Genomic DNA, 16707 nt, shown 5'->3' on the forward strand with positions numbered 1-16707 from the left:
CTAATTAGCTTGTCTGAGATGACTTGTGCTGTTGCAGCCGGGGATCATGAAGCGTGGAGTAGATTATGGTCTCTACTCTCAGAGGATGGGTGTGCATTTTTTAATTGGTCCAAATAAGACCTTGCAAAAAGACAGCAGTTAACAGTAATGATGTGTAATCCCCCCGAGGGATACAAATATGTCGCCCTAACTTGAATCTTGGATCAATCAGTGTGGTCAAAGTTATCGAATGCACTACTCCTGATTCCTGATTATCCATGATATCTGATTAAATGTTATGAAAGATACACTGTGGAATTGAGACTTCATTCACAGTGGCATGTGGATGATACTTTAAGTGGATATTGTGCACCAAGATATGGCCATTCATGCACAATAATTATTGCTCTATGTAGATCAAGATTTTCTCAGTGCATTTATGACACCTCATTCACTCTCCTGACACATTAGAAATCTCATGACACCGAGAGAAGAACCCCCCCCCACACACACACATTATATTCAGAGTTAATTGATATTAATTGAAATACTATATCATGGTTTAACAGTATAACCTCCTCCATTTCCCCATCCTGTCTTCTGCCTCATCCTATACATAATCAATATGACACTTAATATTGAAGCTTGTATTATCCATTAAAGATAATCGTGAACTCGTTGTACACAGCTAAATTTACCACACGTGAAAGTCGATTTATTACAATAGCATCTTATTAAAGTTGTTGGTTTACAAAAAAAAAATAGATGGAGGGATGGATGAAGCTATTTGAACCATAACACCTAAAATAGATCTGTATTGACAACCAAGCAGAGGCCGTCAGTCAATGGGATGTTTAACGCACTGCTGCCCTCTGCTGGAAGAAAGAGACACTACACCATTAAATGCACCATCGAGTCTTAAGGTTGGAGAATTTGCTTAGGTTGTCTGTATAATTTGAAAATAGCTTCCTATATTCTACTCCTTATTACCATTTGATGATCATCTAAATTTATCAAGCTACAATAATGAAAAAACAACTCAAATTTTTCAACAGTTGACATCCTCAGTGATTGAAAGCAGTACCTGTATTCCTCCTCATGGATCCAGTGACATCTTGTGTTTTCTCCCAAAACATGTATACAGGGACCACTACATTATACAATTCAGTTAATATTTTATAATGCATAGTAAAATTTCTATCTAACAGGCAGCATAGCATTGTGACAGATAAGTTAAACTTTTTAAAAGATTTTATTTTTATATGTATCTATATACAGACACATTTACAATGCACTATATGCGAGAGGTACAATGCATAATAACACTATAAGTATGGCACATAGGAAACAAGTAAAAAAGCTGAAAGGTACATCATGAAGAAATGTCTTAGTTTGACAGGCTGGGAAATCAAATAAGCAACTGCACACTGAATTAAGTGGATGATGCCTTTTGGTGGATTATTTATGAAAACAGTATCGACTTCTGTTTGTGTAAAAACAGTTGAGAGGAGAGAAATTCCAGTTTCCTCCTCCTGCTGAGGACATGAGCGGCTCAGGTTATACATACTGTGATATTTTAAGTAGTTTCCTTTGAATCCAAGTGCGTTTAAAAAGTGTGTAAAGTATTTTATCGATCAGCACATATACATCATTAAAAATACAATAATAAAGACACACAATAATATGTTCTTATATTACTGGACTGTGAGTGAATCATTCAAAAACCTAGAACATAAAGTACAAAAGAGTAGATAAAAAGCAACTGCTATTCATGTCTCTTCTGGAGACACAACGGTACAGTACTGTGATAACAAAAGACAAACAAGGTGTACAATTTAATGTCAGGCACATTCATCATTACTTGCAAAATTGCACTGCATTCTACTGGAAGAAATCAAACGGCGCTTCAGAACAGGGCACATTGATCAAAAACCTACAGATTCAATCACAGAGTGTCTCTCAAAGCATTAATCTCTGTTGACATGCTGCTGAATGGTTGTCATGCTGAAGGTCATTCCATAGCGCTGTAGATTCAATACGACTGTAACACTCCACATGAAACATAATGTATACACACCATGGTGATTAGAAATGACATCCTATATTCAGAACATCAGAACACCATTTCTATACACACAGATATAAGCCACTGCAATTTCTGCAGTGTATACTTCACTTTATATATTGAGGATAGCGAACGTCTCTCTAAGATCAATATATTCCATTTTACTAGCTGTGACTACTACAGGAGCAAAATGGGTGATGCAAGGTGCATCCATCACAAAAACACAAACTCTGTCTCATGTATAGATCTCTTCAGAACCAAGTGAACGGTTTGTAAAATTAAGTGGAACCTCAGAAAGAAAGGCACCAAAATACTGCAAAGTTAAAAATAATTACTCTGAGAATACTTGTGGCTTGGTCCTTGTAAAAAGCTGTAACAGAAGGAGAAAAATGTTTGTTTTGGACGAAGCGTTTCTCTTAAAAAGAGAAGGTTTCCATGACCCTGGATGGATCAGAGCACCGGGAGCCTTCTTATCTTAGATCATTCTCCATATACAGTTGCAGCCACCCTCTGCCTTTCACCTCCCTAACACTGGGTGGCAGCATTACCTATAAGATGCTTTATTAATTAAATTGTCCCGACATATTTCAGGCCCCATGACCTGATGTGACCAAACCCTTACTGATGGTGCAAAGGCAGCAGGCGGTTGTGTTCTGCTCCACAGAAGAGTTCTAGTGGTTCACCGAGCAGGTGCTATAAAACCGTTGCCTCCTCAATGGCGTTGACCCACCTGGAACACAGGAGAAGGAACATGAGACACTTGAAGGTCATAATTCATCACTTGACATACTGAAGGACTGCTATATCAGTTTTACATAACACGGGTCTGGTGGAGCCTATCTCTCCTGGCTACGGGCGAGAGGCAGGGTACACCCTGGATGAAATGCCAGCTCATCTTATTGCACTAAATACACTCACAGCAATCATTTCCCTACTTTTCCAGCCTTTTCCTGTGGTAACACATTTACTATGTAGCATTTACGTGTACTTGTATTCATAATGGGGTGTTTGACAGCAGGCTATTAGTTGTAATGGTTGAGAAAGCAATGGGAACACATTGTCCACAGCTGGAGCTTGACAAGACACCAGAAGTTAGGAAATTTAATTTAAAGTTAATTCTACTGCTGCAGAGCATTAAAAACACTGAGTGCATGGTTTTTCTAAAAGTCATTTATAATACATATTTGTCTTTTTCATGAGTTTTTAATGTGCTGTGTTTTGTACACTTTTTAAAACTCAGATGTCTTTTGATGCCTGATAAATATATCATTCAAGGTAAACAGACTTTGTTATGTTTGTTCAGTCAGCCTACACACCAGTGATGAGATAACAGTTAATATATGAGGGTTTCTGGCTTCTCAGTCTAGGTCTGCTGCTAATAGCATCTTTTTTTGTGTCGAAGAAAACCTCGAGATAAAGAAGCTGACAGCAAAAAACAACCCGATCAAAGTAAATGGCAGATAGCCATTATTATGTCTGCCTTTACACAAAGCAAATGCCCTCTGATAAACATGCTTTGTCCACTTGATTGCTCACCACTGTGATCGACGCGGCATAAAAAAACCACATATTCATCAAACCAATGCGATGCCTGTTATCATCCACCATAAATAACAGCTTTACTGCTGTTAGATTAAGCATTTTTTATGTAGTATATAGAGCCAAAATCAAAGTATTGAAAAAATGGACAAAATGGGCTCAGGGCCCAGAGTGTGAACACAGCCACTCCACAGAAGTCTTTTATCAGTATACAAAAAAACCCACATCTCTGGTTATGTCTTTACAAACTGCTCACCTGCGTGCAGTGTGTTGGTCATCCGCCCTGAAGGTGTAGTACAGGGTTTTCTTGTGGTAGAGGTGAAACACGCTGCTGCCTTCCTCTCCCTCCGGCCTCTCGGTCAGCTTTACCGTGAAACCCTGCAGAGGTAGACTCTCCGAAGCCACTTTATCCTGAAGAAACAGGGGCGAGGACATCAAATGCCAGTTAACAAACCTAATCTTACCGTCAGTGTGACTTATAAGAACTTCATGCCCCGAGAAAGTGGTGCAACACTCAGATGCACACTTGGCCGAAGAAACAGAGAGAGCACAGAGAATCCCTTCATTAGTCACATGAAATGTCCGAGAGGAAAGGTTGACAAGTGGAAAACACTTGCCAAAGGTGAAGAAGAAGGAAGGCAGACACAGGCTGTGAGAAAAAGCCTCTTCCATTAAGCGATTATGAGAGCGTGGGAGAATTTTGGGGCTGGTGTGGGAGACTCTGTGCCCCCTCACCTCACGGGTTGTGAAGGTGTAGAGCACCTTGTCTTTGAGGAGGAACCACAGCCGCTTCCACTTCCTCTTGCTCTTCTTCCGGCGCTGAAGGCTGCCGCTTATGGTGGAGCCCTCCACGGTAAGAGAAACCTGATAAAATCCAGAACACCAAGAAAAAGGATAACAATAAATGATGAAAGGTCAGGCAGGATATAATTTAAAGTGTTTTTGATGGTGGAACTGAGAAACGGGTGATGAAGCGGAGCGCGGTCCACCTGGTTGAGAGGGGAGCTGCTCTTCCTGCTTTTCCACAAACTCGGGGTCTGCAGGCTCTGGAAGACCGCTGACAGAGGCCGGCTGGTCCTGTGAGTCCGTGGACTAGTGTTACCGCACACCCCCGACACGCTGCCACCTGCATACATGCACAGTTAGTGTCCAATCAGAGGGAGAAACACACTAAGATTGCTGTTCAACACAGAAAGCTGAGACTCACCTCTCTTCCTGAGTTCGGCGTAGCAGTGGTCACACACTTTGACCACCCTGTCTTTGAGGTACTTTAGAGGATATCTGTTTCTGGAACAACTGCGACACACCACCTGGTCAAAGAGAAGGAAAAACAAATGACAAACCCCACAGAGACAGCTTCCTGTCATGCTGATTATTTTTCTGATCGGTGTATCCGACCTTTCCACAGGCGTTGCAGTGGTGTCGTCTCAGGGTGAGGCTGAAGTCGGAGGTGCAGTTCATGCACATCATCACGTGGGAAACTGGCACCAACACAGGAGCAGCCTCGCCCAGATCCATCCATAACTTCTCACGGGCCTGTAGCGTAGCAGACAAGGTGAGAATAATTCTCAAGGCGGATGTTACTCACTCAAGGAATTACAAATAATAATAAAAAATACTTTTTGGAATGACAGAACACATTTTTGCAGGAATCGTCGCAGACTTGGATGAACCTTAACTTGCTTACCTCATTGCATGGTCCACCAAATGTACAAAGTCCTGCAGCGTGGTCTGCTATGGCTCGACTCAATGTGTGGAACCAATCCTCCCTCTCTCCAACTGAACTGTTGAGGGAAACACACATGTAATTCCTGGTACTCCTGATAGGGTTAGGACTAATAGCGTGAACAGTTTCTGAGGTTTGGGTGGTCAGATCCTCACCTGGCTGAGAGTGTAATCGTGATATCGGATACTTCGATCCTAAGACAGTTCAGCACGTTGTCGACCACAGCTTTGCTCACCTGTGTGTGTGTTCAGTCAAAAACATTGTGAAAAGTGACGTGAGTTGAGATTTTGCTAGAGAGGGGAGACGCGAATGTACCTTCATCCCAGAGAGAGACAATGTGTTCTTCAGCCTGTATTTTCCATCTTGCTGAGGGTAGGTGTACAGCATGATATCGTTCATCTGATAATGAAAAGGGAGAGAGGAAACATAAGGTCTGTTACGTTGTATTTTCATTTAATTGTTTGTTTCTACAAAAGAGTGAAACAGGATGAATGACAATAATAGTATCAATGCCTTTTCCCACCATGCAATACCCATAGTAACCACAGGGTGGCGATGTTATCTTTCGAGAAACATCTCTGATTGCAGCACACAAATCCTTATTTGTTTGTTCATATTTCTTGAGACAACTTTCAAAGTTTTATAATTAACTTTATAATTAACTTTTTTTACCGAATTTAACTGAATTTTTCTTTAATCAAACGTTGGTACAACCCCTCAAAAAATGGCTGCACACAACAAAATTAGGCATCAAAAGTGTTTATTTGCTTGCCAGACCAAAAGAGAGTCCACACTGAGATTCCATTGTGTTTCTCGAGGTATTTCAATTTTTCCCAGACAAAGGAGGTGACATCATTGGTCACACCTAATGTGTGCTCTAAACATCCGCTGGGGCTGTGAAGGCAGCATCCAGGAATTCTTCACTCTGCTCCAGGCTCCGGGGGCCTCCTTTCACCCTCTCCAGCCTTCTCAGGCTACAATGAGAACCAGAACTGGGTGGAACCGACCACCTCCACCACCACAACAACAACACAAACAGTCACAGTCTTGGGTTGGCCCGACTGAGACAAAAAAGCTAACTGCAGCCAAGTCCGAGCCGTGCCTCCGACCTCTGGGCTGCAGCCACCACAGAGTCTTCTCCACCCAGCTCTGCTCATTCTCAAAGATTTCATCCAAAGAAGCCAAAAGAAGGTAGAAATTAAGGACTTTCCAACAGCAAGGAGATACTTGTCCTCCCAGCACCTGAGACATTTCACTTTTCAATAGAATCATTTGGCCTGACCCACTCATCCTTCATCTCCTCCACCTTTCAGGTACCCTCCCTTCCCTCCAGCAGCATTCTGTCACCTTCCTTCAATCCTCTATCACATCTCTCTTTTTTCTGAACCGTACTGCGCTTCTTCTTTGATCCCAGGCTGGCGTCACGGTCGCAGAACGCCCGTGTCGTTGAGGTGAGTGACGGCTTTCATTTTCACAGCTGTTTGGATTGTCTTTCCTTAAAATCCCACAGATAACAACTGACCTTCTGAAGCCACCCCCTTTCAACGGAGCATACACCTGTGTGACTCTAATATCCAACGAGTATGAACCACGGAACCTTTTCAGTTGTCACTCAGCTGTGATCCTATCTGGACAGCCTTGGATAGTGATGGAAGAGAGCAAAATGAAGACAAACGATAAATAAATCAATACCTTTGTGTTCTATTTGGATCAACCGGTATAAATCAGAGAGCAGCCCCTGCCGAAGCAAAGCTTAAACATAACTCACAACATGAGACAGCACTAATTGCCCTGGAACAATAGAGTGGGCTTCACTATTTCATGTTATGTGTTTGTGTAGCAGCACCACTCCTCCTGCTCCACCAGCGCCCCCCGCCTGCATTATAAAGGGTGTCTGGCTTTCATTTTGCTGTCAGTCTCCTCCCAATACACAGGAAGCCAACATCCAGTGACCCACACCAAACATCCTGTAAGGAAGTGGGGCCCTGGAAAACAAGTCCTGAGCCCGAGAGGGGAGGAGAAGAGCAGGGAGGGAGGACCTGTCTTGATGGGTGTGGTGCCCGAGTGGAGGTCTTACAGCCTTGGCCTTGTGTGGATGAGGGGTAAACAGCTCGGCCGGCTACGTCCAAAAGGAAAAATACCAACACCCATGAAGCTCATTAATTAACACGCCTGTATGATGAATCTATGGAAAAGAAAAGTAAGGACTCCTGATCACTGAGCCCAACCAGTAGTCAAAATATATCAGCCATATGGTTATGTAACAGCAGAGAGACGTATGGAGCCACATAGTAGATTACATTTAGATTAACATTCAAATTAAAACATAGCAGAGACAGCAAATCCCGCCGCACACTTCTGGATGATGACGGCTAATAGAAAGGCAAGAGGTCTCAGGATCATTTATGAAAATGTAATTTGCCCCCTTAACAAAACAAAACTGTCATTTTTATTAAAATTAATGGTTGACCTTCAGAGCTGCTGGAGGGTGGAGGCTGTAATCTTATCTATCAGGGCCGAGTTGGGTTTTTCCGTTCTGCTTCCAGTCTTTATGCAAATATTTTAAAGTGACAAATGTGAGACATAATACTGATCCACACATCCAACTCTGCCCAAAGACATGATGCACAAGAAGGAAGCAAAGGAAGAAAACTTTGGCTTAAACACCAGTAATAAGGAAAGACAAATAAACACACCAGAAACAGGTGGCGGGGCTGCCTGCTTTTCTTGGACACCTTCATCAGCGTTCCCTCTTTGACGAATATCTGCCAGAACACACAACACAGACGCAGAGGAACAGAAGAAAGGCATGTTAGGCTTATAACGTGCGTTACGTGTATAAATATTGTCTTCTATTATTTACAAAGATAGAAGGGGGTTATGTTATCGTCCACATCCGTCTAACTTGTTCTGTAATCTTCTCCTTGCTCTTATTAAACTGTATTTGTTTATTAAATTTTTTAAATGTACACATGATGCTCACCCTTCCAGGCTTCAGGAGGTCCCGTTTGCCCTTCAGGCTGTATTCTATGTGGACCAGACGCAGCACGTTCTCCTGAGGAGGGGGGTAGAGATAGATTGAGCACAGAGATGGAGGGAGATTATCCAGTGATGGACGGAGGAGAAGACAGAATGAAACAATCCCTGTTTGTTTGTGAATGAAAGGGAGGCAGAGAGGGATGTGACACTGAAAACTGAATGAAGGAAACAGAGATAGAGGCAGCCTGTGTTTCCACTGTCTGTCAGCTTGTGTGTGTGTGTGTGTGTGTGTGTGTGTGTGTGTGCATTGAAGAAGAAAAAAAAGGAAGTGTGATAAACAGACTAGGCAAGCAAAAATGAGGCAAAGGGAACCCTGACAGAGAGGCGAGATAGACGGCAGGGAGGAAGCTGAATTCTCTCCATGAACTGCTCCCCTTGTACTTCACACACCTGGGAGTCTCTGATGACATCATCATCGCTCACCCCTGCTGCTGATGAACGAGCTGTGGAGGCAGACACCAAGCGGCGCCTTTCCTTCACTCCAGCGCTTGTCTTATTCAAAAAAAAATTTTCAGCTGTCTAAAATTTCTTCCTGTCTATCTGAAAAATCACTCTTTTGTTGCCAAAGGGAGAAGAAAGACGTGTCTGAACGTTTTAAACACATACAGTGTATCCGGACTAAACTCACCCCCTGTTTCAGATTGTCGTGGGCCTGATCCGCCACTTCGGACACAATCACCAAGGCAGCTGCGAAACAAGAACGAGGAGAAGCATGCAGAATTTACGCACAAAATAAAACTCAGTAAAGACACTGTGATTGTGTCTTGACATCTCGGGCCTGATGTGTGTCGAGCAGCTGCAGCACATGTGTGTGTTTTGTGTGTCTCTGACATTCTAAAGAAGTCATCCACACTCACTGAGCTCCTCTCTCCTTCTTATTCTCTCTGACCTTCTCTGTTGCTCATCCTCCTCTTCGACATCTCTCTATCCTATTGAGATTGATTAATTATTACAGCTCCGTTTTGGAAAATTTACCTTGTGTGTCCTCATATTCTTTGGAGTCAGGCGAAAGATTGTTGAGGTAATCTGAAGGACACAAAACATAGTTAAAACACAAAAATGACAATCAAATTATTGAAATTAAAACAATGCATCTTCTATCTATAAATAGCATTTTCTTTAGGGTGCAAGGTTGATTGACAACATTATGTTAACAGCAGGAGGGCATGGTGTATATTTTAAAATGGGAATACAATTCCACATTGTTGTGCATACATATGGTTGATCCTAAATGTCTTTCTCTGACATTTCTCACCTCACCACTAAAGCTGTCTTTATCAAACGGAGGCAAAAATGTGTCAAAATGAATCTGACTCTCTCTCAAATCAATTTATCCAGTATATTTGATGCTGTCAGAATGAGGTGTCTCATTCGTTCTGCAACATACAGCGTCAGTGATGGGACTGATGCCCCTACTTGTGCATGTGACACAGCAGTCGTGGCTTCACAATAATTCACTTTCATTGCTGCGCAGATCAGCTGCAACACGGTGACTCCAGGTTTATAGTGGAATAAATAATAATACTAAATTAGTGGAACTGCTCTGAATAAAACAGCCCTCAAGGATTAATTCCATCAGAGACACCAATTCCCTTAGGGAAGGTGAGGTGTGTGTGATATATGTAGGCTGATTAAAATTTTGTTGGTATTTTGCAGTAGGACCGTTAGTCACACACATCCTGCACACACAGTTTTGCTGGATGATGCCGGAAGGATTCTCATTTTGCTTATGAAATTAGCCGTTTGTTGTGGTGATAATTCTCACCCCTGCCCTGCTTTGGGCTCACGACTCATGAGCTACATGAATTTGGTGTTTGGAATAAAGCATACACGTTTTTTGAATGTGGAGGGAGGGGCCTGCAGCTCTCCTCGGTTACATATTTGATCCGTTTGCTTTATGAACAGTAACACTGGCCAGTATTTACAAGCCTTATCAATAGTGTACTGGTGTGTAGTCTTGAGATGATATATCGTGTGTGTGTGTGTGTGTGTGTGCATGTGTGTGTGTGTGTGTGGGTGTGTGTGTGTTTGTATCTGTTACCTGTGAGCAGCATTCTGTACTGAAGGATCCTCACTACGACTTGCAGCAGCTGGTGTTTCAACGGCACTTCAGCTTCTTCTGGGCTTCTTGTCTGCAGACACACACACACACGCACGCACGCACGCGCGCGCGCACACACACACACACGCATTACTATTTAAGATTTGAATTTGGCGCAACCTTTGTCACGTGACACATTTTTTAATGAGCTAATAAAGTCATTCCAGGCCTGGCCGACGACCTTCACTGCGTGTTGTACCCGTCTCCCTCTCTCCCACATTCCCTGTCAGCGTTAATCACTTTTAATGTCCAGAAAAGGCAAAAATGACAATAACCATCACTGACGTCTGATAAATCAAATTAAATTTTCAAATAATTTTGTGGCAACACTAGCGGCTGTCGCTGAAGTACAACCCACAAAACCACATCTCATCGCTCAAAGCTCCGAGTCAAGGTCACTGGTTAGCAAAAGGACAAGGTCAGACTGGTGAGACCTTCAGACCTTCATGCATCCTTCCAGCACCCAAACAACTCCCACTCCTCTTCTCTTCTAGTCATTTGCAGGTGAAAGGGGACAGAAATTGGAACAATCAAAGAGAACTTCAGAAAATCAATCAGGATCTAATTGTCTCTGACATTTATTTATGCCCTGAGCTGTAGAGGAGCAACGGGGGGACTGGGTGCGCACACACACACACACACACACACACACACACACACACACACACACACACACACACACATACACACACAAACAGTCATTTCTAATCCAATGAGGCCCTATCCATTATTAGACAGGCACAGATAGCACCCTGCAGGAACACAACATCCTCATTTTATTTACTGTGCTGCACACGAGACCTGAAGAACCGGTGAAGACAAAAAACTTCTTTCACCTCAGACTCATTCACAAATACATACAATACTTTATCAGTGCACCCCTCCACACACCGCCTGATACAAACATGCACATGGACCTTGGGCCTGCGTTGAGACAACACTGATTATTCTAGCAAAGGGGAGGGAAGGGATGAACACACAACTCTTTGTCTTCATTATCACAACCAGGATTCCAGAAGTTTAGAGTTTCTCTGTCTCTTGTGCTGTGAAATCTGCGTCTTCAGATTCAGACTTTCTTTCCTCACACTTTTCTCTCCTGATCGCTGCCCGACGCATCGAGCACCGCAAGAAAGCAGCTTTCCATTATCAGAACATCCGTTCTCCTCAAGTGTTGCTTGCATATTGTCACACAATTGACACTTGTTCTCAAGAAGTCTCTTCCCAGGGATGATAATTAGTATGTGGCTCGATTGGGTGAGCCAAAAAAGAAAGAAAAGTGCACACGCGCTGACACGCATGTACAGACAAACAAACACACCTTTCAGACTCCATCACAGCCAGTTGATGCACACACCCACCCACACACACACACACACACACACACACACACACACACACGACTGATCTAATTGGGGAGTTGTAGAGGAGGCTGCTTCTCTAATTAGCTTGTGTCTGCCTCATTGCCCAGCTGCCTTTACAAGGAATTCACGCCATCGCTCTCTCCCTCTATCGTTTTCTGTCCACCTGCTGCACAGTCTCTTCCTGTCCTCCCGGGCTTCTTCCACCAGAGGAAACACACAGGCGGTACACAAACGCAGGCGATGACATGAATACAAATTCGAGCTGGAGTGCATTGGAAAAAAAAGATCTCACACGATCCCCACAATTTGTGTATGGACATCGACAATCGCGCACACGCAAACCCAATAGAGACTCGCACACAGTGTCGCCACACTGGGTCAGCCAGTGTTCGTAGATGATGTGGTAAACAAGAGACTGGCTGTGGAAAGGAGTTTTTAATCCTGTAAGGATCCAGCTTTGATCTGATCTGGGCTTCTGTGGATACTTCATCACTTGTCATCACCACATCCACAATGAAATTACTACTGCTTGTAATGCTGGAGTTTAGCTTGTAGCAATGGAGGCCGAGGAGCAGGATGGTGGAGGAGGAGAGGGAAGTGCTGGCCAAGAACAGCAGTGACATGGCAGCGATTGGTGAAGAAGATTTAAATGCAGGGAAAACAGATGTAGGAAAGAGCAGTTCCACTTTTATGGGGTATAATCACTTAAAAATGTCACACAGCTAACAGTTAAATGGACGCTGTTACTCTCAGCAGTAGGTAAGGTGGATCTTGTGACTTGTACGATCCACCCTGTTCTCCCTCGGCCCTCCTTCTTCCTCATTACAATGGGGTCAAATACGCCCTGCAATTCCCATGGCAGCGCTCTGTTCCAAAGCAGCATCCATCATATATATATACAATACCCTGGTGTGGGAGTTTAGGGAGGAGAGTCCTCATATTACGGGTCTACATTATGGGAAACATAAATATAATATGCAGTGTGCGTGTGTGTGTGTGTGTGTGTGTGTGTGTGTGTGTGCAGCAGGAGGGAAACTTGCGAGGTACCTGTAATTGCATAAGCCTCTGGGTGTTAATTTTAGGTTGTAAGATGAATCACAGCTTAAAAATGGACACAAGTGTGGAGTAGGAAATAATATACTCGCGTCCTAAGACAATATGAGATTATTTTTTACACTTACCCTTCTTTGAAAATTCAAGATAACGACTACAATGAGAGAATAGGGACTGGTCTTAACTTTATGAGGCCAAAATAAGGTTATAACTTTGAGAAAAAATGTCAAGGGCTCTAAATGATTAGCTGGTTTAGACCAAGAGCGGGAACACGCTGTAAGATGCGAAAGGTCGTGATGGTTTACTGTCTTAATCTCTCACCTCCACTTCTCTTCTGTTTACCTCAACTCCAACAAAGTCTGGCACAGCCAAAGTTTCTCCGTGGAGGTGCAGCTGCTGCTGAATATTCATGAGTGTAGACAGTTGGTGCCTTGTCCGTTCATTTTCTTATCAAAACAGAAACGGCTGTGACCTGTCTCAGTGAACCACAGAACAGCGTGGAACTGCTGATATGTAAATTTGAACGGAGCGGTGTTGAAATGAAAGTGATGAAAAATAGGAAATAATTGTAGACTTTTTTTTTTCAATATCTCTTCCACAATTTGAAACATTCTAATTAAAACAGAACAGATTAAACAAAAAAATAATTATTCCAGCTGACCTTAACCTTGATATCTGCTTTGAAAACCAGGATGAAAACTACAGGGAAAAGAGAAATTTATTGCTGGACGTCTGTGCTCTAATCTATGACATTTCTTAAAATAATGTTACCAGCTAAAGGATATAGAGACCAAGAACATAATCTGTGGTCTGCTGCTGTGGTTTTAGAAAAAAACCTCCACTAGCCCTCGATCTTGTTTCTCAAATCTCACTTTGCAGCTTTCCAGAAGCGAGTAAGGATCTAGGATGATCCGGACAAAAGAAATTAGCTGCTGGAGTTGAGTGTGTTTGAAATATGTGAGCATGACGGTGGAAAGGTCAGTCCCATAGAGAACGCTGTGATAGAGAAGGTTTAGACAGGCATTATCTCCCCGTGCATGCTGGGTGACAAAACCTCAGCTGAAAGGTGCCGACTGGGCGAGGAGGAGAAAAACCAGGTGTGATCGGTGCTGTCTGGAAACACCCACAAGGTTTCACTCTGACTCCTGGAATAAGGGAAGAGAACCTAAGAGCTGTCTTTATCTGAAAACGCTGTAATTGCTTTACTCGGTGGTTTATTACCTCAAATTTCTTGACGATGACGGTGAAAGCCAGATTGTTCCTGCAGCTCTCTTCCAGTAAGGACATGCTGCGATCATACTCTGAGATGTAGGTGTCAAACACCCCGAAGTCCTCCCGCCGGGAGAGGATTACATCCACAATCCTTTGACTCTCCTCCCTACACAAATGTGAAAATTAGTCATGACTTTATTATATATTTTGTGTACAGTATGTGATTTAAAGATAAAAAGAAACATTCTCTCTGACCACTGACTGATGCGTTCTTCCAGCTCAGCGAGGATGCTGCTGTGGAGGCTGTAGACCTGGGGAAGTAGACCCAGTATCTCTCCTAATCTGTGCTCTTCAAGCACGGGCTCCCCTTCCTCACCCACCGCCTCGGTCACTGCTGACCTAAAGTCCTGTATGAGGCACGGGAAGAAAGTTTTGTTTTTTTTTAACAGGGGCGAGTGTGGAAAGGAATGTAGGAAATGGCAGTTAAGATGAAAAGAGGAAGGGAGGGAATGCAGGAGAAATGAAAGGCATACAGGAATTAATGAATGAGAAGAGGGAGGAGGGGGTCCGATCCTCCTTAAACATCCTTCCTGTCACCCTCCCTTCAAATCATCACAACATCGGGCTCAACATCGGGCTCGGTCCAGGCATTTAGGTGAGGCAGCATTGCCTGCACACCAGGCGTTTTTGCATAATGACCTTGGAGCTCAATGACTCGATGCCGCTTTGTGTATCATCCTCACTTTACATGTTTCTGCAAATGAGGACCTAAATTCACTGAATCTGGGCCCATCTGATGCCAGTCAGCAAAAATAAAGTAGAGGAAACATGCATTAATGGTTGCGAGTGTAATAGCTGTTGGATTGATGCATGGAGTCATGGAGTGAAGAAGCAGGAGGGAGTTCATTTATCTACTCAGCAAACTGAACAAAAATAGATGATAAAATAGATAAATCTCTGCTTTCTCTGTGGGCAAAGCTGGCTGGAAAACTAACATCATGAAGCTTTGTCATGTCCGTTAGGGATAAATGTCTGGGGCCCGTCTTCCAGTTCTGTGTCAGTCACACACATAAAACAAACAGAGTTGTCCTAGTTGGCAGTGAGGTAATGGGGTGACACTGGCCACTTCAGAGCATGACAGATCATGCACAATGGACGGCATTTAAGTTAACATTTATCACGTCTGCCGGGGAGGACAGCGGCTACGTTAGCGGTCAGATGCAGACCAGATCTTCCACACACACACACATTCGCGAGTGTAAGGAGTTTCATTTTCCATCTCATCCCTATTTTCCTCGTGTAACGCAGGCCAAGAAGAAAACAAAAGCAGTTGCCGCTCAGAGGTCACGTGTTCCCGGTCAGAATAAATGAGTCTGAACCTAATATTTCAAAAGCTGTTATAGGGAAAAGTCTTTAAGAGGAGGAGCACGGCCTCCCTTCCTATGTGGAGACGGGGTCTGGAAATTCTTTGTGGTCTTGTTATTCCTTATCAAACAATGGAACAATAGCTCATGTGTGTCTCTCGCATAACGCCCCCCCCCTCCCCATTACGTGTTTGTTCATGTTGTGTTACCCGGATGAATTTCTCAGGTCATGCTAATTATGAGTCAGTCAGTATCCAACAGAGGAACACATCAACACATCATTGTTGGAACAATAATAAGCCTTTATAACACTCTACACATACACGACAGCTGATGAATAAGGCCTCAGAGTCACCTCCGAAAGGTGGCAGAGACTCAATTAACAAGTGTAGTAACATTGTTCAGGAGTGAAATATCATTTACATAGAAAAATAGATTTAATAGTTCAGGCTACTTTGTTGTCAAAATGTCATTTCTGAAGCAGCGATGCACGTTTTGACTCGCAGCATATTTTTTCTGTCTGCGATCCGGCAACGCAAGCGCTAATTAGTTCAATAGAGCATCACGATGAGATTTCAGATATCTGGTTATTAGACGGCTCCGCTGTATAATATTTGCATTAGTCGTTGTATAATGGCTTCCAATCATACATTACACAAATCTGATGCTTTTGCTCCAACAGCAGGCATCCATAAATCATGGCGAGGGGGCAAAAACATCAGAAACTCAGGTTATGACCTTATTCAAGGTTAGATGGTGCCGGCTGACTGATGGGCTTCTCTGGGTACAATGAGTCTTCCTGTCACATGCGCACGAGAACTCATCACCTCATTATAGACTTTCACACTGTTCTCTAAAACGTGCGACCGCTCCTCTGACTCAAATTCAAAATGTTTTTTTTTTTTTTTTGTAAACTAGTTGACATTTATGCGGAGTTTGGTGAATATTCTCCCTGACGGTGCAGGGATGCGGTCTGTCATCTGACAGGTAACAAGAGAGAAATGATGGAAATAGATGACAACACTTGGCTGTGATGCATCGTCGACTTTGAGGTACTTTCAGCGACTCACCTTTGAATCTTCTCTTCTCCATTAACTACACTTGCTGCGCTACTGACTGGAAAATGTTTTCGGCTGTGTGCTGCTCATATGGAGCTCAAACATTCTCAAAGTAAATGGCCCAACAGATTTCTGCGTGGCCTTTATTTCCAGTTTATTTGCTCATCTGATTACAAATATCAAACTGAGACAGGGATCGGCAAGAGAACC

General features: G+C 43.2%; 1 protein-coding gene across 2 annotated transcripts in view; it reads right to left on the reverse strand.

Annotated features, from left to right (window-relative positions):
- Positions 1-1200: 1200 nt before the first annotated feature.
- fgd5a (FYVE, RhoGEF and PH domain containing 5a) overlaps positions 1201-16707 on the reverse strand; it is a 28150-nt gene continuing 12643 nt past the window's right edge. Inside the window, exons 6-21 of one of the 2 annotated variants that reach the window (XM_068314962.1) lie at positions 14331-14482; positions 14085-14241; positions 10390-10480; positions 9324-9374; positions 8977-9035; positions 8293-8364; positions 8006-8074; positions 5625-5708; positions 5465-5544; positions 5271-5367; positions 4982-5119; positions 4791-4893; positions 4573-4709; positions 4346-4447; positions 3840-3994; positions 1201-2774 (exon numbers count right to left, since the gene is read on the reverse strand). In XM_068314962.1, coding sequence (XP_068171063.1) covers positions 2738-2774; positions 3840-3994; positions 4346-4447; positions 4573-4709; positions 4791-4893; positions 4982-5119; positions 5271-5367; positions 5465-5544; positions 5625-5708; positions 8006-8074; positions 8293-8364; positions 8977-9035; positions 9324-9374; positions 10390-10480; positions 14085-14241; positions 14331-14482 — 1584 coding nt within the window. In that variant the 3' untranslated portion in view covers positions 1201-2737. Of the gene's footprint in view, positions 2775-3839; positions 3995-4318; positions 4448-4572; positions 4710-4790; positions 4894-4981; positions 5120-5270; positions 5368-5464; positions 5545-5624; positions 5709-8005; positions 8075-8292; positions 8365-8976; positions 9036-9323; positions 9375-10389; positions 10481-14084; positions 14242-14330; positions 14483-16707 lie in introns of both variants that reach the window. The other variant, XM_068314961.1, reaches the window with a different exon arrangement.

The sequence above is a fragment of the Antennarius striatus genome, chromosome 5 (assembly GCF_040054535.1).
Source record: "Antennarius striatus isolate MH-2024 chromosome 5, ASM4005453v1, whole genome shotgun sequence".
NCBI classification, from domain to species: domain Eukaryota; kingdom Metazoa; phylum Chordata; class Actinopteri; order Lophiiformes; family Antennariidae; genus Antennarius; species Antennarius striatus.